This window comes from Mytilus edulis, chromosome 7 (assembly GCF_963676685.1).
Source record: "Mytilus edulis chromosome 7, xbMytEdul2.2, whole genome shotgun sequence".
Classification (NCBI taxonomy): Eukaryota; Metazoa; Mollusca; class Bivalvia; order Mytilida; family Mytilidae; genus Mytilus; species Mytilus edulis.
In genome coordinates this window covers 15,430,291-15,453,171 of record NC_092350.1, presented here as the reverse complement: position 1 = coordinate 15,453,171, position 22,881 = coordinate 15,430,291, and the positions used below count along the sequence as shown (strand labels likewise).

At 32.2% G+C, this 22,881-nt stretch overlaps 2 protein-coding genes across 2 annotated transcripts; both read left to right on the top strand.

Moving 5' to 3' along the window:
* Positions 1–467: 467 nt before the first annotated feature.
* LOC139530040 (short-chain collagen C4-like) lies at positions 468–2,707 on the top strand. Its single transcript, XM_071263733.1, has 4 exons — positions 468–652; positions 1,145–1,207; positions 1,570–1,806; positions 2,461–2,707. The coding sequence occupies exons 1-4, from the start codon at positions 475–477 to the stop codon at positions 2,697–2,699; spliced, it is 717 nt and encodes a 238-aa protein (XP_071119834.1). The 5' UTR covers positions 468–474; the 3' UTR covers positions 2,700–2,707.
* Positions 2,708–10,002: 7,295 nt separating this feature from the next.
* Positions 10,003–13,435, top strand: LOC139530038 (short-chain collagen C4-like). The gene is made up of 5 exons (XM_071326076.1): positions 10,003–10,074; positions 10,423–10,607; positions 10,965–11,027; positions 12,241–12,477; positions 13,163–13,435. The coding sequence occupies exons 2-5, from the start codon at positions 10,430–10,432 to the stop codon at positions 13,399–13,401; spliced, it is 717 nt and encodes a 238-aa protein (XP_071182177.1). The 5' UTR covers positions 10,003–10,074; positions 10,423–10,429; the 3' UTR covers positions 13,402–13,435.
* The last annotated feature ends 9,446 nt before the right edge of the window (positions 13,436–22,881 follow it).

Genomic DNA, 22,881 nt, shown 5'->3' with positions numbered 1-22,881 from the left:
TAAATTAGATCTCAGAAACGATACCAAACCATACGGTGTAAAATGCAGAAATAGCACCGATTTACACAACAATCTTTAGTAAATCACAAGAAGGAATCAGGCGAAAATACATACGTATGTTGATTTTCCCATTCAAATTATTTACAAAAGTTAATAATTGATCAATATTTTTTAAATGATAATATTAAACAAGCAAATACTTGACTGTTCTGTCGTAACGGTTGTGTTTTGTCAGATATCTTTATTGTGTTAAAACAGGAGATTTTTTTTATTCTAAAACAAAAGCAATAGTTCGTCAAACTTTCGTTTTCAAAAAGCCAATATTTCAAATCTCGAATTTCACCAAATACACCTATTTATTGTAAATAAACATTACACTTTTGCTACTCTCAACTAAACAAATCATGATTTTCTATACAGAGAATGATGCAAGATTTTAAACCATTCTATATTTATATTATAGGCAGAATCAATATGTATTTTGCTAATTTGACAATTGTGCTAGCAACTGTTATTCTGGTTGTGTACAGTCATGAATGTAAGGACTATGACCTCTCAGACTCAGATCAGTCGCTGGTAGATATGATGAAACATTACTTACATACGTTAAGAAAGGGCGAATGTTCAACGAAAAACAAAACACTCAATACAGGTTTGTATTGATTTAAATTGTAGAATTTCGGTCTATTGCGGAGAGTTGTCTCATTGGCAATCATACCACACCATCTTTTGAAATGTTTATTATTAACTATCTGTTTAATGCTATCAATTGAGTGGACGACAACTTACAAATATAAATAATGAAATGACAAGTTAACTATATCGATTTGTTTTTAAATAAACATGCTTTGAGTTACAAAAATCAACGTGCATTATGTTTCAAACAATTGTGATGATAAAGAATGTATATGTCATGTACATATATGTGGAATTTATAACTATGGTGTCTATTTGACTGGTTGACAAATATGTAGTGCCATGTGTATTATTGTTTGTCAGTTTGTTTTTGATTTGTGAGTGTTATGCCTGTGGTATATTTTGTCTCTCTTTTTTATAATCCTAATTTTAAATTTCGATAACTCCATTCAAACTGGCAAAATACCAAAAGAAATACTTTTACCGTTTCTTTTGTATTTATCTTTAGGAGTGACCTATATACGATGGGGAAGGAAAAGTTGTCCAAAAGGAGTTGATCTAGTATATACAGGTATCTTAAATAATAGTATAAGCTAACTTTGTCAAGTATAGCAACCCTGAACTTTTAAGTAAAATTAAACAACTTTATTTTCTTCATTTTCCTTACAGTAATTTTGTTAATGAATTATTATCAGTGGAACTATCGATTTGTTCGTTCGCTCATTCATGTACACGGATAGATATACTTTTTAACAAATTTATAAAGAAAATTAATACGACTAAATGTAAGTTTATATATATGAACACTTTTCATTGATTAGATCATCATATCGTTGATGGATAGTAATTTCATTTAAATGATACCATATCTTTGTTAATTAAAACTCTGTAGATTATGTGTAATAATGTTTAAACACATTTTTTCTTGTTCAGGTCAAGTCGGTGGAACTTACTATTCATATAGAGGAGGTGGTGTTAACTATTTATGTCTCCCTAATGATCCAGAGAATGGACAACATCAATCATTCGACAATGACCAGATACATGGAGGTGAATACCAACTTACTTCAACAATGAAGCCATCAGGATGGTCAGAGAGTATGGACAATAAGGAGGTGCCTTGTTCTGTGTGTTACCAAAAACAAAAATCAGCTGTTTTGATGATACCAGGTATATGAATTATTACGATGATCAAGATTCAAAATGTTTAGGACTTATTTAATATTTGTTAATGCAAATTAATTTGTACTGCTGAAATCAAACCAGAAATGTCATTACAACTTTTGTAGACTGCCTTGAATGTTATCTGAACTACAAATCAGTGTCGTGAAAACAAACACGGATAGTGCCTTCACAAAACAGCAATAACTATTTATTTTATTTCGAAATTAAAGCTGTTTATCATATATACATTGATATAACATAATGTAAATATATTTATAGACTATGCCTTTGAAGTATGCTTCAAGTAAAGTTTTTTCTACAAATTCACCAAAATAATGGCAATCAGACATTGTTAACAACTTCGCTGGAAAACATATTAAAACGTTCATTATAGATGTAGAAAAATGTATAGTGTACAATTGCAACAAAACTAAAAAAAGAAAGCAAGTGAATAGTTTAAGAATTTATATTACTTCACATGCTTCAATTATTTGTTACATATCATACACATATCAAATAATGATAGCATTTGGTTAAATTGTCTAACAAATAAGACGCAATAAAAAACATAAATCCCTAAAGTCATAAACTTAAAATGCATTTTACTCTCACCGGATCTACAATTTCCAGTTTTTCATAATATGTTCAATCATAATTAAGGTCGGAAGACTTGCTTTAAGGGATGGAACTCAGAATACAATGGTTATCTGATGAGTGGTCATAAAGGACATTACAAAAGAGACTACGCATGTGTAGACAAGAATGCAGAACCATTGGACAATAAGAATGGAGAGGAAAGTGGAGCTTTGTTTTATCCTTTACGAACCAAATGTAGTAATTTAAGATGCCCTCCATATACCAATGAAGCAGATGTTCTTTGTGTCGTTTGTACAAAGTGATTGTATAATAAATAAATATACGAAATTTCTGTTTGCTTTTCATTTAAAAAGCCTTATTCGAGAATTTAACCTATACTGATAGATGTCAGTACTATTTATCATTAATACAAACTACTCTAAAATATGATATGTGAAATCACTTTTTGCGTTGAAATGGCTTCGGCAAATTCGGCTGTGTATTTGTCCGGCTTGTATTTAGGTTTTATTATGTAACGTATCCGTTTATATTCTGTAGTTAGTCACCACTTCGGTATAATAAAATTTACTGTTTGCAAAAGTATGAATTATTCTGAATAATAAGGATATTCTTATCCCAGGATTAAAACCCTAGCCGTATTGCCTACAATTTTTCGGAACATTTGATCCGCAGTGCTCTTCATTTTTGTACTTGTTTTGGCTTTTAAACTTTTTTCATCTGAGCGTCACTGGTTAGTCTTGAGTTGGCCACACCTACGTCTGACGTAATGTAATTTTCTGGGCTTATTTACGGAAACAGCAAGTATTTGCCTTTACCTTCGACCCTAAATAACAGTTTATTGTCCTACTGGAATAGAAATATTTCATGGGGGCTTGAAGATATACTGATTCTACCACAGGTTTGTCCTTTAAGCCGATATGTTATCCTTTGCTGTCGCTCGTAAAATATGTGGCATAAAGGGCTAACATAGTTTTAAGGTAAAATAAGTATTTATTCAAGCCCAAATGCACTATTTCTTATTCATTTATCCTTATTAAAAAAAACAGAGTATCAACATAAAACACCTGCATGGTCACTTTTTTAAGTGATGATAAATAGTTTTTGATTTTTGTTTAACCGAACCCTAAGTACCGGTGGGGGATTGCCCCCGCTGTGTTGAAGACCCATCGGTGGCGTTTGAGTGGTTTCTGGTCTTTCGTCGGGTTGTTGTCTCTTTTACACTTTTCCATTTTCCATTTTGAATTTAATCCTGGAACTCAATAAGAATGATGGCTACGATATGAATGTGGACTGCCTTTCCTATTGGAGATTGGATTAACAAATGCAATGTTCGAAAACAACTGAGCCTGTTTGACGGGAAAAAGTATTATGTTTCTTGCACTTAATTTTCTATGCTTATCATACAAAATGTTTAAAATACTCGTGTCGGTTGTAAAAGTCGTTACGAGTGTCAATTAGCTATTACCAATGTTATTTCAACTGATCGGCTAGAGCATACGTTTAATTTTGATAATGATAGTCCATTTGAAGATGTGTGTGATGAGGATGATTGTCGTTACAAATATTTTTGAATTTTAATCACCTATCAATGTCACCAAACGAATTAACAAAAAAGCTGAATTCATGATATTGGGCGAATAACTGGACACTGCGTTGATATGTTTATCTCAAAACACCTGACTGTGTATATATGGACTGGTCTTAAATAAATGAACCGGTTAAATCCCGCCCAGTCAAGTGAAATAAATAATAATAAATAATAAACTAAATTACAGTTAATGTTCTTAATAACTGTAAAGGGGTGTTTAAGAATAGATATGTATCAATCATGAAGATATATATTCATGCATCTGCAATAAGCGATTCAACACTGTTTTTTTGCATCTAAAAGTGAAGTGAATCTTTACTCATGTAGCCAAAAACAAAAATAAAAACAAAATTTGTATTAAATATGTCTGAACTCCAATATATATTAACGCAATTGTTACGTATTGTTCAGTATAGATATCCATATAAAATAACTTAAAATCCTGGAACATGACTCAAATTGAATTATCTCAAGGTTTGCTCTACTGCTTTTTTTGTTGTTGTTATATGATCTTATGATCTTTCAAATCTTTCAAGATTGGAATCTTGATTAAAACTGAAAATATATTCGTTGTGTTAATGCCGATTGGGGTCTTATGTTGACATGTACTCGCTAAATTCTACGTGGTGAAGAGTTGTCTGATTTGAAATCATATTCCATTTCGTATGGTTGAATAGGTCTGCTTTCTAGTTTCCATTTTTACATACTCATTTGAATTTTTGATTATATTGTTAAAACTTTGATTTAATTTGGTAAATAATGTAGGCTAGAGATCACTTTACGGTGGGAACATTCTTCCGTGTCGATATAAATTATATGTTATATTTGATCATACGTAAATGAGGTTATACTTTCGTTTGATATATTCGAGCTTTTGCATTTTCTAGCAGTTTAGTTTTCTTTTGTTATTTTTAATGATTGCAGCGTCCATGTTTGTTCTGTAACACACCCATTGCTTAGATTGTTTTAATTTTTTTTATTAGTTAATTATGGAATGTTCTTATTTGTTGATATTAAGTTATTGCTTGCAAAATGATTTGTTAAGAATTGGCAAAACTTATTCAGGTAGTAATCGCAACATTCAGTTCGGACCAAATGCATTCTACAGTTACTTGGATCTTTAATTGGTGCATATAATTTAAGATCCAGTATTTGTAATCACGGATAAGAAGTTTGTTGTGTTCTCCAGTCAATTTTTTTATGTACCGAAGACGTTTTCAATTCATCTTTTCTTTTCTTTTTTCTGCTTTTTTCTCCACACTTATGAATTAGTATTTTCTGGTAAACAAATTCTTGGAAGTACCGTGTTTTTGTTTTTGTCAGGTATATACCTGGAAGTCTGTTTGTACCTGACAGTGCTGCGATCCCAGCATTTATGTTTCGTTGATTTGAAATGTTTACAATTTGTAAATATTAGAATCGAGGTTGTTTTTTTATATTTTAAGCACTAATTAGCATTATTTGGTCGAAATTCGTATTATCGTCTTATTGAATTCTTGTTGATAATAGATTTGGTATGGCCTCCAAATTTTCCAAATTAAACCGTCAACTCAAATATATGACGTTATACCTTTGAATAAAGAGATTGACGATTCTAATGAGCATTATTACGTTCTTTTAAAATGTTTCAGATATGGTTATGAAGTGTGAAATTTTATTTTATATTGTATCTTATTTAATGGAGTGGATAACACTATCATATCTCCTTAGAACTGATATATGTATATCATGTAGACACAAGTCTTAAAATCAAGATTGTCGTACTTTAATGTGTAACAAATGAATCATATTCTTAAATAAGTTTCAAAGTTAAGATGATAATATCATGTACAAATTCGATAATCATGCAAACATATATTTCCATGGAAACCTGGAGTGTTTCCATTCTCAATTGTATAAATCAACAAGTATCTTTGCCACAACATAACTATGCGGTAGTAGTAGAAACTTTCCTACATAAACAACTAAACGAAAATATCACAATTTGCTACCTAATATTATTATGATTATGTTAGGACCCTTACAAATATTTGTAAAAAGTAAAGTCACAAATAAAAGAAATTACAATATAATTTAAAAAAAGGATTGTCCCTAATCTAATGGAAATTTAAAATCCTCAAAACAACAAACGAATGGATACCAACTGTCATATATCTGACTTGGTACGTCATTTTCTTATTTGGAAAATGTTGGATAAAATCTGGTTTTAAAAGCTAGCTAAACCTCTCACATCAAATTCCAACCGTATTAAGTAAGCCTGTGTTGATGCTAAAAATGAGCTACATTCAAACATCATTAAAATACAGCAATGACTTAAAACAATTTATATGTGTTACTTAGTTCGATAAGACCTTTGATCTAATATAAGAAAAAAACCTATAAAGCAACCTTTTCAAATGGTTTTCATTAAATGCAAGGCAGTCATTAGAGCTTTGCAAAGACTCTCTCCATCATTATGACAACTACTAGTATACTAGTTCGGTTTGGTTAAATCGATTTACATTTGATTATGAAAGGTTAATTTTGTATTTGAAGTTGCAAGAGTTAAATAAACACACCATAGTGACAACCGATCTCCCAAATGATTTTCCGACATACGATCATTTGCTCTTTCGTATATTAAGGATTGAACAAGTTATACTGTGATAATAGTATCTAGATTTCCCCTTCATAGCACCGGACGATGACAAGAGATATTTTGAAAAACAATAATCAAACATTATACAATGTAGGAAGGTAATAACTCAAATGTTTAGAAAAATATATTTAATGAAAGAGATTGAGAAACATTTAAGGTAAATTATAACACAGTATCTTGCTATTGCTCGTTGGTCAACCAATACTCAGTGTAACGTTTTCTAGTTTATAAAGAATTGTACTATACCATTACACACATACATGAATATCAATAATGTGGTCATTTCTATAAATTTCCTGTGTACAAAAATTTGGATTTTTCGAAAAACTCAGGATTTTGTTATCCCAGGCATAGATTACCTTAGCCGACTTTGGCACAATTTGTTGGAATTTTTTATCCTCAATGCTCTTCAACTTTGTGGTTGTTTGGCTTTATAAATATTTTGATATAGGCGTCACTGATGAGTCTTATGTAGACAAACCCCGCGCATGGCGTACTAAATTATAATCCAGGTACCTTTGATAACTATTAACACCACTGGGTCGATGCCACCGCTGGTGGACGTTTCGTTCCCGAGGGTATCAACAGCCAAGAAGTCAACACTTCGGTGTTGACATGAATATCAATAATGTGGTCATTTTTATAAATTTCCTGTTTACAAAACTCTGAATTTTTCGAAAAACTAAGGATTTTCTTATCCCAGGCATAGATTACCTTAGCCGTTATGGCGCAACTTTTTGGAATAAAGGATCCTCAATGCTTTTCCACTTTGTACTTGTTTTGCTTATAAATATTTTGATATGAGCGTCACTGATGCGTCTTATGTAGACGAAACGCGCGTCTGGCGTACGAAACTATAATCCTTGTACCTTTGATAACTATATATATGTAGGACTCTAAAGTGCGATGGTACTCTAAAGTACGATGGTCACTCTAAAGTACGATGGTCTACGCTAAAGTGCGATGGTGTCAGACGCTAAATAGCGCTGTTTTTTTTAATGCGATCGATCAGATGACACGCTAAAGTGCGATGGTATGCCACACTAAAGTGCGATGGTATATATTTCACGCTAAAGGACGTTGGTTTACACCCCAAAGTGCGATAGTGTAACGGGAATGTCTTTTGTTTTTTGCTGTGTTAATATTATTTTAGTTTTTGTATATTGGTTATAAATTATGCCGTTGTTTTTCTCTTTTGAATTGTTGTACACGAGTTAGTGAGTGGTTTATATAACTAGCTTTTCGACTAGAGCCGATACTTCACGCCTTGGGTCATAAGTTATTAAGTGCGCACATCAGCACCATTTTGTGTTTGGTGAATAACTGTTTCATTGACATTTTCTTAATTGTTTTTTAATGATTTTTTTTCTGTATACATCAGGCCGTTATTTTTCTCGTATTAATTGTTTTGCAATGGTCGTTCTGATAACCTTTAGTCATAAAACTACTATTTATTTGCTCGGTTAGCCATACGATAAATTATAGCTTCCAGTCTTGCTTGGTATGCCACTATCTTGTTGACGAATATCCATCTCTTTCACAGACATGACACAACATATTGTACCAAAATATTCAGGCTATAAAACTCAATTAGAAAGTTAAAAAGTAGCTTTTTTTTAAAGTAAGTTTGATTAAAAACATAGAAGGAGTTTTTAAATTAAATTTGGACGAATTGAAATACTTTGACACTTGGTGTATTTTGACTTTTTCTCTCTCTTTTACGGTTTGAACCTTCCTCTTACTGTCGTCAGTTTTCTATGTTGATGTTTAACATTTTATCCACTATCCTGACAGAAAAAAAAAATTGTCCGCGCCGACACAGCGATTTCGAAGGACTTGTACTGTGGGTGATTTTATTGGGAAAAAATCCTCCGCATACAGTTTTCTATATCACCTACTAAAAATGTTTCATTTGTATCTCTTGTTTTGTCAAGTAAAAAGCCTTCATCGGGAGTCACAAATATTCTCGTTTACCGGCATGTCAATGTTTGTATGTTCAAATGGCTTAAAACGTCATAATGCAAACGTTCACACTTTTGCGAACAAACACGCATTCAGGTAAAAAACGCACTTTAGCGTGTCGCGGCATTGCTCTATGGCGTATACCATCGCACTTTAGCGTGACCATCGCACTTTAGCGTCCCCATCGCACTTTAGAGTCCTACATATATATCTTCTAAAGTTACTTGGATGTACTATCTTTTTAAATTTTTTTCCCCATTCAAACAGTTTTTAACATAAGTACATATATTTAGGTGTCTTTATTTTAAATATTTTCCGACAAACATGTCAATCAACCAAACCATTAGAGACGAGAGTTGTTGTTGTAAGCCATTTAAGCTCAGCAGACTGCATTCAGTTATTGCCAAAATAAAACCACATTATAGGCTATAAAAGGTTTGAGGATGTGAAAGTTGGAAAGACCTTTCCCATCCCTCGCATATTTACGTAACAACACAAGAAAAACAAAGTAGTTAATCTATTTTTATGTCGTATTTTGAATAAGTACGAACAGCTATCTGCATTTAAAGTATCTATATATGTCTATACCGTTTTCAAATTCCGAAAACAAAATTCTTACAAAACTAAATTGAGCTATATAATGTTACAGGATGTTTTGAAGTAATACTATATTTCATTTTAACTGATGATCGGACGTGCTTCTCCTAGTACATGCGCGTATCAATTAGCGGCTAATGTCGTCTTGCTCCTGACAAATACATGATCGGTGCTAAGTCAAATTTGTTGATGTCATAATCCAAGCCAAGGGGGCGTAAGTGATGATTAACAACACATTCATTGTTATCTGTATCTTGATGGTGGCTGCATAATTTGTGAATGAATGACTTCAATTTGACTTCGAGTGAGGATATAGCTACTGATCAACGTTCCATTACAAGTGGCAACCCTGTAACAAGTGAATCATGACATAGAAAATACGTTATACATAGCATATAAACAGGGAGATATAGCATCCATATGCATACAGGTACGACGTGTTACTTCACTACAGATGAAAAGCGCTAATTTCGAAATTTTAAAGCAGAAATCCCCCTTGTCGTACATGCTGAAGTTGAACTGTCAACGTCGAGTTTGCGACTTTATTAAAATAGGAATTACTTTCAGTTAAAGAAGAGGATTCGATAAAATGATGCCATCACCATGTTCAACATTACTACAAAATTGGTAATTGGTAACATAGTTTATTTAAAGGACACCACCTACTAGTATTTACACGAATGTAAAGTTTATGGATAACGGTTGTTGTTCTGTCACAAGTATTCAAATACATTTATTTGTAATGTAACTCCTTGCGTTCATGGAACAGTTAATATATTGTCACGCATCTACCTCATTATCAGATTCTTTTCCTATACGTATAAATTAAACACCAGCTAGACAAGTCTTTTAATCATTAGCCTTTTAATTTTTGGAAGGAAATTAAGGAAAGGTAAGTTGCAATGTTTTCATTTTCATTTATTCAAATTAAAAATGATTATAAACATCAATAAAAATGATTATAAATCATACAAGGTACACAAGAGTTGCGTTATCCTTACGTATAATTCGTCGAATAACAAGAAAGAAAGACGACTAACGAAATGCTTATACATATTTGCTTTCAATATTTGTATGAACTTACCATTGACCACCATTTATCAAACAAAGATAATTTAACAAACAACAAAAAATTCTTTAAGGAACGCCAGCTATCTTACTTTTCAAGAATCTTGATTGATAATTAATCAAGAAGTAAATGAATGTAAAACGTATGATCTGGATTTTATATGATTTGCAGAATCAATATGAGTATGCGGTATGCGACTTTGCTGATAGCAAGTGTTGTGTTGGTTCTCCCTAGTCATGACTGCAGGGACTCTGTACTTTCGGAATCAGACCAATCAATGCTAGATATGATGAAAAATTACCTTATCACGTCAAGGAAAGATGAGTGTCCGCAGGAACGAAAAACGACCCACACAGGTTTTTATAAATGTGCCAAGTTTTATATATCGTGTTATATAGTGTTTATATAATTTAAAGACAACTACTAAGAGTGAAAATAATTAACTGATTTGTGTTAACAAATCATAATGTACAGTTTTCCCAAAAACAATTTTGATATAAATGTAGTTATGAAAATACTCATTCATCAATATATACAATTTGTAGTACTATGTTGTATTCTGATTCAAATAATACAAGTGTTATCTTTCTTTAAACATTAAAATAATATTTTCCAAATTTACTTTTAGATACGCCCTATAGAAATGTCAAATCATATTTGTTTTAGATTTGTTTTATTATAAATTTACATTCGTCTTTTATCTTTATCGTTAGGAGTAACTTATATTCGATGGGGGAAGAAAGGTTGTCCAGAAGGAGTTGACATTGTGTATACAGGTAATTTAACAGTATTTTTATATAAGCGTATCGGTATCAAGTATAAAATTTATAATTGTAATATGACGATCGTGTTTCGTCAACCATTTTAATCACAGTATATATACTTTTAGAGCATGGCTTTTCCGCTTTACGCCCATCTTAGTTATACTAGCAAATATTCTAAAATGTTGACATCAAAGTCTTAAGTTTACGTAGGCGGACATTCAGATGTAGAATACTAAACCCCTAACGGGAAGGATTGTGCCTGATGTTTATATGATGAAATCATAATCTTTCAGTCAGTTGAATTGAAATCTGGAGCTGGCATGTCAGTTAACTGCTAGTAGTCTGTTGTTATTTATGTATTATTGTCATTTTGTTTATTTTCTTTGGTTACATCTTCTGACATCAGACTCGGACTTCTCTTGAACTGAATTCAAATGTGCGTATTGTTATGCGTTAACTTTTCTACATTGGTTAGAGGTATAGGGGGAGGGTTGAGATCTCACACATATGTTTAACCCCACCGCATTTTTGCGCCTGTCCCAAGTCAGGCGCCTCTGGCTATTGTTAGTCTTGTATTATTTTAATTTTAGTTTCTTGTGTACAATTTGGAAATTAGTATGGCGTTCATTATCACTGAACTAGTATATATTTGTTTAGGGGCCAGCTGAAGGGCGCCTCTGGGTGCGGGAATATCTCGCTACATTGAAGACCTGTTGGTGACCTTCTGCTGTTGTTTTTTTTATTTGGTCGGTTTGTTGTCTCTTTGACACATTCCCCATTTCCGTTCTCAATTTTATTCAGATACAATATACAATACAATACAAAAGCAAAACAACAAACAAATCAGTCTATTTCGATTAATATATTTAGTGGTAAAATTTCATCAAACGAAAATAACGCGAAATGCTTTGATCGTCTATGCATAACAACGAAACAAGGTGACGTCATATGTGTTTTCGTAAAGAAAAAAACACCGAAAATTTTGAAGCGTCTTGTGCACCTCAGAATGCAAGAAAGATATATTAACAGAACAAACATAGATGAAATATGCGATATAAATTACAAAAGCAATATTGAATTTTATAATATTACTAATATTATCCTATGGGGTAAAACGGAACAACCAAAAACAGTAGTGTGTGTAATGGGCTTTCACGTAGTTGTTTTATTGGATTTTATCAACATTGTTCTTTATTATTTTTTTGATTTATGTTATGCTTTTCAGGACAAGTTGGTGGAAATCAATATACACATGGCGGAGGTGGTGTGAATTATTTATGTCTACCAAATGATCCCGAGAATGGCGAACATCAACCATATGGTAATCCCCAGATATACGGAAGTGAATATGAAGTTTCTTCAGGCCACAAGCCGTCCGGGTGGTCTGCTAATATGTACAACAAGGAAGTCCCATGTGCTGTATGTTACCAAAAACGAAGATCAATTGTCATAATGATCCCAGGTATGTTATTCAACGAGATGTGTACAGTTGAATTTATTTAAGAATTATTTGCAAATACCAATCAGGTTTGTCTGATACACAAACCAAACAATGAACTTTATTGAGAGCTTTTCAGAACAACTTCATATATACCGTATCCGGAATGCTCGTAACCAAAGGTCACCAAAGAAAAGCTGATATAATACGGTTATTCTATTTAATAAGTGAGATATATGCATGATATATACATACTTTTAAAACCATTCTTAAGAATTTTTCTTCTTCCTTTGAATGTACAGCTTGAATCATTTTGATTTAATATTTTCCCCATAAGCTTAACACAGTTATAATGTTATAACAAACAGCGAAATGATTACAATAAAATTATTTTCATCATTAAATGCTACAATGTTCTTTATATGACGTAGATTATTATATTTTTAAGTTATACTTTTTATAAACTATTTGGTCTACCAATTTACAACAAAAACAAGAAGCCAATGAACAGTTTTAGATAATAACTGCCCATACATTTTATAGTCGTGCTTATTCACACACACACACATAGATACATACACATTGTGGTTTTAAGTTGTTAAATGTTCATAAGCATAGATTTAATCTAAACAAATTAAAAACCAGAAGCTCCTAACTTAAAACATTTTTTTCTATTAACAAATTATTATTTAAATGATTACTTTTGTAGGTCGAAAGTCTTGTTATAAGGGATGGAATTCAGAATATAACGGTTATCTGATGAGTGACCATTATACTCATACTAAGAAAGATTTCGCATGTGTGGACAGAAAAGCAGAAACATTAGACAATAGTAGTGGAAGTGAAAATGGCGCTTTGTTTTATCCTCTACGTACCAGCTGTGGCAGTTTAAGATGTCCTCCGTATACAAATTCTGCAGATGTTTTTTGTGTCGTTTGTACAAAGTAATTCAAAATTTGTGAAAATAAATATAAGAAACTGATATGGCTTCTCTTGGTGAATTCCTTACTTGTTTTATACATCATATATAAGGCTGGTTTGTCTGATTATTGCCTCATGTCTTTACCAATAGTTTTATAGTCATAACAGTCTGAATAATCTTGTTCATCAGTGGTTTTCTTTTCTGGAACATTACTTTAGTAATAACTATTCATGTTTGCGTTTTATTTGTTTTCTAATGTACTGTTGTTAAAATTGGAATCCTTTGGTTGAGATTTTTAACATTAAGTAGTTGGCGAATACTCTGGAGTTATTACAGCCGATTCCAGTAACTGTGTAAGGGATAGTAATATCTTTGGTTAGCTTGCTTGCTAGCTGAACCGTAAAGTCGCTACTATGTAAGGTAAACGCTCCTCCTTTAAGAATAGACTAGTCCGACAGATAACCAATCTACAAATGTATCTGTCTTTAGGACTAGACTAGTTCGAAAAAAGGATAATTTACCTTTCCTAATAATGACTTCGCGGTTCAGCTAGCAAGCATGCTAAGCAAAGAACCAATCTACAAATGTATCTGTCTTTAGGAATAGACTAGTTCGAAAAAAGGATAATTTACCTTTCCTAATAATGACTTCGCGGTTCAGCTAGCAAGCATGCTAAGCAAAGATATTGAATTTACCTACACACCCCTTGGAGTCTGCTGTAATATTCGTTGGATACTTTTCGTGGATTTTGGGGTACAGGGGGGACCTCGAACTTGAATATGTAAAAAAAAAATACAGTTTTTTTTTAAAGGAATGTATGTAGTCTACATTGCCAAAACAATGAAATTAAATAATAATGATTATGCAACTTTTCAAAATCAACATAAATGGAATCAACATAAAATGGTACCCACGAAAATATATGAATCCATAGTATACACTAGCTGTCAGATAACTGCGAGTACTCTCAGATCTGTTCATTATGTCTTTTTGTGTCGGGATTTATAAGTACCCGCCCACGTCTACTTATATTTTTGTCCATCTGATGAGTTAAGCCTTTTTCAACTGATTTTTATAGTTCGTTCTTATGTTGTACTGTTATATCACTGTCCCAGGTTAGGAGAGGGTTGGGATCCCGCTAACATGTTTAACCCCGCCACATTATTATGTATGTGCCTGTCCTAAGTCATGAGCCTGTAAATTCAGTAGTTGTCGTATGATTATGTGTTACATATTTGTTTTTCGTTCATTTTGTTTTACATAAATAAGGCCATTAGTTTTCTCGTTTGGCTTGTTTTACATTCTCTTATCGGGGCCTTTTATAGCTGACTATGCGGTATGGGCTTTGCTCATTGTTGAAGGCCGTTCGGTGATCTAAAGTTGTTAATGTCTGCGTTATTGTGGTCTTTTGTGGATAGTTGTCTCTTTGGCAATAATACCACATCTTCTTTTTATACGTTAGATATATTTTGTTTACATCATTCGATGCGTTTGTATTCATGTCATACGTTTCCGTGTAATCCATTGTTTTCTGCACTTGTTGACAGGTATCTTTTTATAAGGTTAAACTACGGGAATTGTTAACACATGTTAAATGAGTATGTTGTATAAGAACTCATTAGACAACAGAAACCAACAGACAATGATTTGATGAACGAGGTTTCTTTAAAGTATTTAACAGTGACCTAAATACACAACTCATTGTAAGCTATAAAAGACCCCACTATTTCAAAATTGAATTCATTTCAAACAAGGAAACAAAACTGCCTGGTTTGATGCTTTACAATAAACAAGAGACATTAATGACAGACAGCAGAAAAAAGTACTGATGAAATGTAGTTGGTGTAAAGTGTTTACATTCCTAAGAATGTATGTATAGAACGGAAGTGACGTATTTGGTGTGAAGTTTACATTCTAAAGAATGTGTGTCTAGTACTGATACAATGTGTTCGGTGTAAAGAGTTTATATTCATAAGAATGTATATATCGTACTTGGTTTAAAGAGTTTAAATTCTAAAGAATGTGTGTATTAAACTGATGCATAATCAAAACGTTATCACAAATCAATTGACACGTGGGACTTCATTAAGCTTGTAGTATTTTCAAAAACAATCTTAACAGACATGTTCATGCAGCACAATCCACGAACTGCAAGAATTTGTTCAGCATTTATTATATCTTAAATGATGCATGCGTTAGATAAAAAAAAACCAAGACGTTGTATTATGGAGTATTGTTATCTTACTGACTTTTAAGGCTAAGCTTCAATATCTATAAACATATTTAAATAATTAATTTTGAAAATCTTAAACACTGTTCTGTCTCATCCGTCTCATTGGTAAACGAACTTTTGTCGTTATGGTAAAATGTAACGGTAACAGTCTGGGCAATTTATATTAAGTCATTTGCAGATATTTAGTCATGTTTTATATTCACTACGGTAAAATGAAACTTCATTACTGAACATGAATAAATAATCCATTGATAAGAGTTGTTAGATAATGTAAAGGTAAAAAACAAAACGTTTCGGACTTTTGGTGTAAACGCGTTAATATAATGACAAATATACTGAACTAACAGATAAGTTATAAGAGGGGAGGTCTATCAAACTTATAAAATCGAATATCATAAACTAACGGAAAAGTGAAAAACACCTTTTTTATTCCTGAGTTCATTTGATGAGCAATCCTACAAAAGATATGTGGTTTTGATTTAAAGAGAGAAAGTTAAATATTAGTTCGTTTTAAGCAGCCAATTTGGATCAGTTTTATCAAATTAGCTTAAAACATCTCTGATGAATTATTCACTTGTAAGTTATTTGTTGATACAAACTATCATAAATTATTGATTTTAGACTTTTGTTTTTTAATTATATTTTACGTTTCAGTTTGTTATACATAAAATATAAGAAATATTAGTAAAATCGGTGATCAGAAATTTGACATCTTGTGCCTCGTAAATGATAAATGACTGAACTCTAAGTAATAGTTATGACAAAATGAAAAAGAAATGTTACATATCAAAATAACATATTATTGAACTAAATGATATAAAAGAGAAAGACAGTCTAATAAATTATATTAGCTATCGTTTACCAACATACCTTTCTGATATTTCTAGTTTTGAGGTGAATCTAGTATATAATATTATCAGTATTGTTCATCTCCATTTTTCAAGTTTTTTTCAGATTGACAGTATATCTCATCGTTTGGAAAAAATAAGATGAGCTTTTCATTTTACCATACGATTAGGAACTTTCCTTTTTAAACTTTCTTCTAATTTCAGTTTTTTTCTGATTTTACTTTTCTCCTTTCAATCATTTAAAAGAGTTTATACCTATTCGTATGTTGCATATTACAGATCAATCATTTTATTAGTTAGATGAATAAACATATGATGGTCTTTGACAGTAATTATTGTAGTCATTCAAAGTCAGGAGCCTCTGGCCTTTGTTAGTCTTTTATTTTTAAAATTTTAGTTTATTGTGTACAATTTGGAAATAAGTATGGCGTTCATTATCACTGAACTAGTATATATTTGTTTAGGGGCCAGCTGAAGGACGCAACCGTGTGCGGGAATTTCTCGCTACATTGTTGGTGGCCTTTTGCTGTTATTATTGTTTTTCTATATGGTCGGGTTGTTGTCTCTTTGACACATTCCCCATTTCCATTCTCAATTTTATTTTAAATACTAAATAATACAACATTTGTATACCGCTGTTCGAAAGTCATGAAATTCAGAGAAAATAAATAAGAATATGTTACAAACTTGATGATTTCAAACTTTCAAATTGTCAACATCCTATTTCTCAACAAAAGGTATATTCTCCGCTATAGTATGACGTTGAAATATCCACTATTATTTTACGCTTTGCATGTTCACACCATACAGCCTTCATCAACATAAGTTTGCTCTGAACACAAGAGAAAAAACGAGTCAAATCAACGCTTCATAAATTTTACGGTTACAATAATGATTATGTTTGTTCATCGATATAAAAAGTCGGTGTCTAAGCCTACTAGAAACATGTTTTCGTGAGAAAAATAATTGGCTACCGACCCACATTCGTTGAATAGGAGTCGAGATTGTTGTTCGGACAATTGCAACATATCCGTGATAATCAGTGGAATAGATACTATATAACGGTGTATATATACTCGCATTGATTATTATAAGCTTTTCAAGGTTATAACCTTGATTTCTCAATTAGGAATGTTTGGTTTTATTGGTTTATCACCATACCCGTATCAGAGAAATCCTGATAGAAAATAAATGCTTTTAAATATCCTACATCTATAAAAGTACATTTTGTATATGCATGAACGTTGCTACATAGAATTGTAAAGTTGACAATTTGTAATGGTTTGTTCTAGATCTAAAAGGACACTTGTTGATGTGATACCGTCATTGTTTTTCTTCATTAGTCTTTGTTTTATTTGCACAAGTGAAAAGTGGAAATTTATCTTTGATTTAGATTAATAAATACTTGGCATGGATTGGTGGTATTACACATATTCTTAATTTGCAGATGATATTCAATATGTGAGTTGTTTCCTTTATTCAAATATCTGTGTTTAAAAAGTTGATATCACTTTATTTATAAATGAGTTATCAGTGAGGTTTTTGTGCTTTTTATTTGTGAATGTTTGGTGTGTTATGCCGGTTAATGTCACGTCCATCATTTGTCAGATAAACAGTTTCAATTTCAAATCTTTTACATTCGGTCAGGTAACAGGGTACGAAATACTGATGGTATAGAATTTATAGAATGATGTCTTACTTATTTATTCGCATCTGCTTTATGTTAATTACTTGATTCATGTTTAAAAGGAGTAGGTTCGGTAAAACCTCTTTTTGGCCCCAAAATATAGCAGTTTAACCAAAATTGTGAAATTGTAATCTTTTAGCTTTTTATTGGAAAGTAGAATGCTTCTGCTACCTTAATGTTGCCTGTTTTGGCAATACAATGTACATCTATCGGGTACTAGCATTATTAAGTCATGCTAAATTACTGAAAGCTCCACAATTTTAGCATTTTAGTTAAATTTTAAACGGTTTCCGTCTCAAATGAAAGTGGCCGCATTCGTGTTCATTCATAATATTGAAACGTAAATTGTATTTGTTGATAATACATTACATATATAAAGGTTGAGGATGAACACGGATGTGGCGACTTTCATTTTTGACAAAAACTATCTGAAAAGTGAGGTCTCTTGGCATATTTGAGATACTTTTCATATTTAAGCTTGAATTGGAGTATTTGTAATGACTAAATCAGTTATAATCTTTCAGAAAAACTAATTAAAAATCAATTGAAATAGACACCTAAGTGTTTAAAAAGTGTCCAGAAACTTTCGTTAGATGAACCTAAAATTTGAGGCCGAAATCGGCCCTTACCGGACCTACTCCTTTATTTTTATACTAATATTAATACGACGCATGTCTCGTGTGGATATGATCAAATAAGTTTTCTGAAGCCAATGAGATTACTCACGTTTTTCGGCTGGGTTCTTGTTGTATTCAGATCTCTTTGTTTAATTTTGTGTGCTATTGCTTGTCTGTTGGTCTATTTTGTTTTTTATCATGACTTTGCCAATTATTTTCGACCAAAATTTGAAAGTCCCTTTGGTATGTTTCGTCTCTCTTTCTTTTTGTTTTGTTTTACAGGTTATCACACTGTGAGGGATTCTGTGAGATGGAATCTTCAGGCACATATATAGAAGGTATGTAACTTCCTTATCTTCTGTAAACACATCTAAAAATAGTGATGTGGTTTCAACAAGTTTCCAAGTCGTTATAACGACTTATCTTAGTCTTTAAAACAGTTTTCTAACGCGAGGTAATAATAACATAAAAGAACACTTTACCAAGACACTATCCGGTTTTATAGAAACGATAGTGATGCAGAACGGTCTATAGATGTTTTTGAGGTGGGAATTAAAATCAGAGAACGGTCCAAATCACTTTTAAGGAAAACCGACGGAACTATATTTTTTGTTATCATAACTTTGATAGAAAAATGTTACATTATACTGTCTAAACGGTTTAGATATGTCACAAGTTGAATACGGAGCACCGACTTGATCGAAACACTTCATCATTTAAATACGGATTACTAAATCAATCTCAGCTAGATTATGGTGAAATAGAGTATAGATCTGTACACTTTCTACGTTGTGTATTGCCAATACTAATTCAGACCAATTGCCAACAGTCAATTAAGTAGTTTTCAATAGATTTTAAAAGTTGTTATATACAGTTAAGTAGCAAAAATTTGAAAACAACACGTTTAATAATTTCTTGTGTCCGAAGCGCTTTTTTGGATTTACCTTCATCAAAAACTCTCAAAGCCAACCATTTGAAATCCGAAGATGTATAAGTACCGAAACCGTTGAAGAGCTATATGTCAAAAATACCTAAAATCAATAGCCAAATTTAAATAAAGCCATCCCTGCCTGAGGGAGCTGAAAACTTAGTTTCTTAGTAGCTTCACAATTTATAACAGACGATTTTAGTAAAGTTTAGGGATTAATAGTCCACCAGCAGAGGTATTGACCATAATGATGTAAAGCATTTGAAACAACACGTTATATTTCGTTTAATAAATCTTGCGTCCGAAGCGCTTTTCTGGATTTACGTCACCAGTGTCTGAGCAGAAAGTTGATGAATCAGGGTTATTTCAAAGAACATATCGTCCTTTTTCTAAACAAAAGTTCATCGGAAGGTACCTAGAACTTGTTGATAAATATTCCGTATCAAATTTTCAAATAATGCAAGATGTTCTTGAAGTATAGATTTTGCGTACTGATGTTGGTTATCATCTTAATAACCTGTTATAGTAGTTTTTATTTGTCTTTATTAATATTACTTTTACTGTTAAGTCCGTTTTTTTTAGATACTCATTTGACGTGACTCTGTGCTTTTGTATACCATCATACTTAGAACGACAAAATTTATATAATTATTTATATTTCTTTTACTTATGTATATTGTCATACTTTGAATGAAAACAGTATTTTATTTATTAATACTACTTTTTCTGTTCAGTCTGTTTTAGTGACATACCTTTGCCGTGACTCTGTACTTCTGTATCCCGTCATACTTTGAACCAGACAATTATTTTATTTATTATTATTACTTTTACTGTTAAGTCTGTTTTTTGTTATATCTACTTTATTTGACTCTGTATTTATGTATGCCGTCATACTTTGAACGACAAAATTATTTTATGTCTACTTCTGCAAATTTCAAACGCGCAATTTTACACCAGTACTGAAAACCTTCCATCCTTTATGGGTGGATTTTACATAGATAAATAAAATCGTTTAATATATAAGTAAAATGAGGATGTTAAATTTGAGGTATGCCTTTTTGTGCTTCTTCGTTCATTGTCGTTGCATTTGATGTTTTTAAAGTGATTAAGATGATAACATAGTGTTGACTGTACCCCTATTTTTGACATTTTTACCCATTGTGTCTGTTTGTTCACGCATCGTTGACAATGTAATGGAATTTGATGCGACAGTCATACAAGTGAGAGGTTTAGCTAGCTATAAAACCATGTTCAATCCACCATTTTCTATATACGAAAATGTCTGTACCAAGTCAGGAATGATTTTGTTATCCATTCGTTTGATGTGTTTGAACGTTTGATTTTGCAATTTGATTTGGGACTTTCCATTTTGAATTTTCAATATTTTTGTGTTTTTACTTTTTACCTTCATCAAGAACACTCAAAGTCAAACATTCGAAATTCAAAGATGTATAAGTACCGAAACAGTTGAAGAGCAAAAAAGCCAACTTTGCCTGAGGGAGTTAAAACCTTAGTTTCTTGATAATTTCAAAATTTATAAACAGACTATTTGAGTAATGTTTGTTTAATCATGTCAGTACCGAAGTACTGACTACTGAGCTGATGACACCCTCGGGGACTAATAGTCCGACAGCAGAGGTATCGACAAAGTGATGTAAAAATTTAAAACAACACGTTTAATAATTTCTTGCATCCGAATCGCTTTTCTGGATTTACCATCATCTGGAACGCTCTAAGCCAAACATTTGAAATCCGAAGATGTTTAAGCACCAAAACCGTTGAAGAGCTATATTAAAAAAAAAATTAACTAGCCAAATTCAACTAAAGCCAACTTTGCCTGAGAGAGTTGAAACCTTTGTTTCTTAATCATATCAAAATTTATAAACAGACAATTTTAGAAAAGTTTATAAAATTAGGTCAGTACCGAAGTACTGGCTAATGACCTGATAATACCATCGGGGACAATAGTCCACTAGCAGAGGTATCGCACCAGTGATAAAGAAAATTTAAAACAACACGTTTAACAAATCTTGCGTCCGAAGCACTTTACTGGATTTACCTTTATCAGGAACACTCAAAGCCAAACATTTGAAAACCAAAGATGTATAAGTACCGAAACCGTTAAAGAGTTTTATCGGACCACAGATGAATTATCACGTTATAATTGGTTAAACGCCGTCACGTGGTGACCCCCTATGAGACCGTATGGGATTAGTAAGTTGCATATGGGGTTCATGACGCGTTAATGGCGACGTCATCTATTATTATTATACTTCACGTTAAAATGCAATATTTTGATTGGCTCAGACGAGGGTGTCAATTTAATCTATCACATGGCTGAGCGGGTGACATTTTTTTTTAATGTTACCCTCTCGTCTAGACCAATCAGAAATCGATAATTCAAAGAACAATGAATTGAATTTACATCAAGGAATTGAATACAATTCTTAAGTTCTACGTTTTGGCTCAGATTTTATTATCGACTGTTAGAATAAATAAAATAAAACATCTTGCTTGACTTTTGTTGTTTTTTTCTAATGCCCGTAACGTTGTTATGAACGTGAAGTCATAGAAAATACTTTTTAAATAAAAGTAATCTGTAACAGCCAATAATGATAGGACAATCAGTATAATAAATTAAATAACACATAGCTGAGAGGGTGATAGAGCAGATTGGCAACCCTCGAAAAGGCAATGTCAACCTTGGCTTCGCCGCGGTTGACAATGTTTTCTCGGGGAACCAATCTGCTCTATCACCCTCTCAGCTATTTGTTATTTATATAATGTTGTTGCGTTTCATTGTTTATTTTTCAACAAAACGCCGCAAAATAAAATCCAGCGTCCGATAAATTCGTTATACGGTTAACTACTGACCCCCTACGGATGTAGTTAGGTCAAAACGAACGATACGGAGAGATATCGATTTGCATATGAAATATCTTGGTCTTGGTTTTTGTAGTGTTTGTTAAGGTTCATCATAACTTACGGACAAAAATTGCTGTATTTACACCTCAAAAACTACTCTGAATACAGACTTACCTGTCCGGCTGGAAATGTTTTAAAGCCTGTCATACACTAGATATATAAATTAAAGTAAAATGCTTTTTGTGTTTCAGAAAGATGAAATATTTTTATTTATTTTGATGAGTCTATCTATATATTTGAATGCCGGCATATGCAGTTCCCTCTATAT

Coding starts and splice junctions, on each gene's coding strand:
- LOC139530040 (XM_071263733.1), top strand. CDS start 475: ATGTATTTTGCTAATTTGACAATTGTGCTAGCAACTGTTATTCTGGTT. Junction 653..1,144: donor AAACAAAACACTCAATACAG/GTTTGTATTGAT, acceptor ATTTATCTTTAG/GAGTGACCTATATACGATGG. Junction 1,208..1,569: donor AGTTGATCTAGTATATACAG/GTATCTTAAATA, acceptor TTTCTTGTTCAG/GTCAAGTCGGTGGAACTTAC.
- LOC139530038 (XM_071326076.1), top strand. CDS start 10,430: ATGAGTATGCGGTATGCGACTTTGCTGATAGCAAGTGTTGTGTTGGTT. Junction 10,608..10,964: donor ACGAAAAACGACCCACACAG/GTTTTTATAAAT, acceptor CTTTATCGTTAG/GAGTAACTTATATTCGATGG. Junction 12,478..13,162: donor AATTGTCATAATGATCCCAG/GTATGTTATTCA, acceptor TTACTTTTGTAG/GTCGAAAGTCTTGTTATAAG.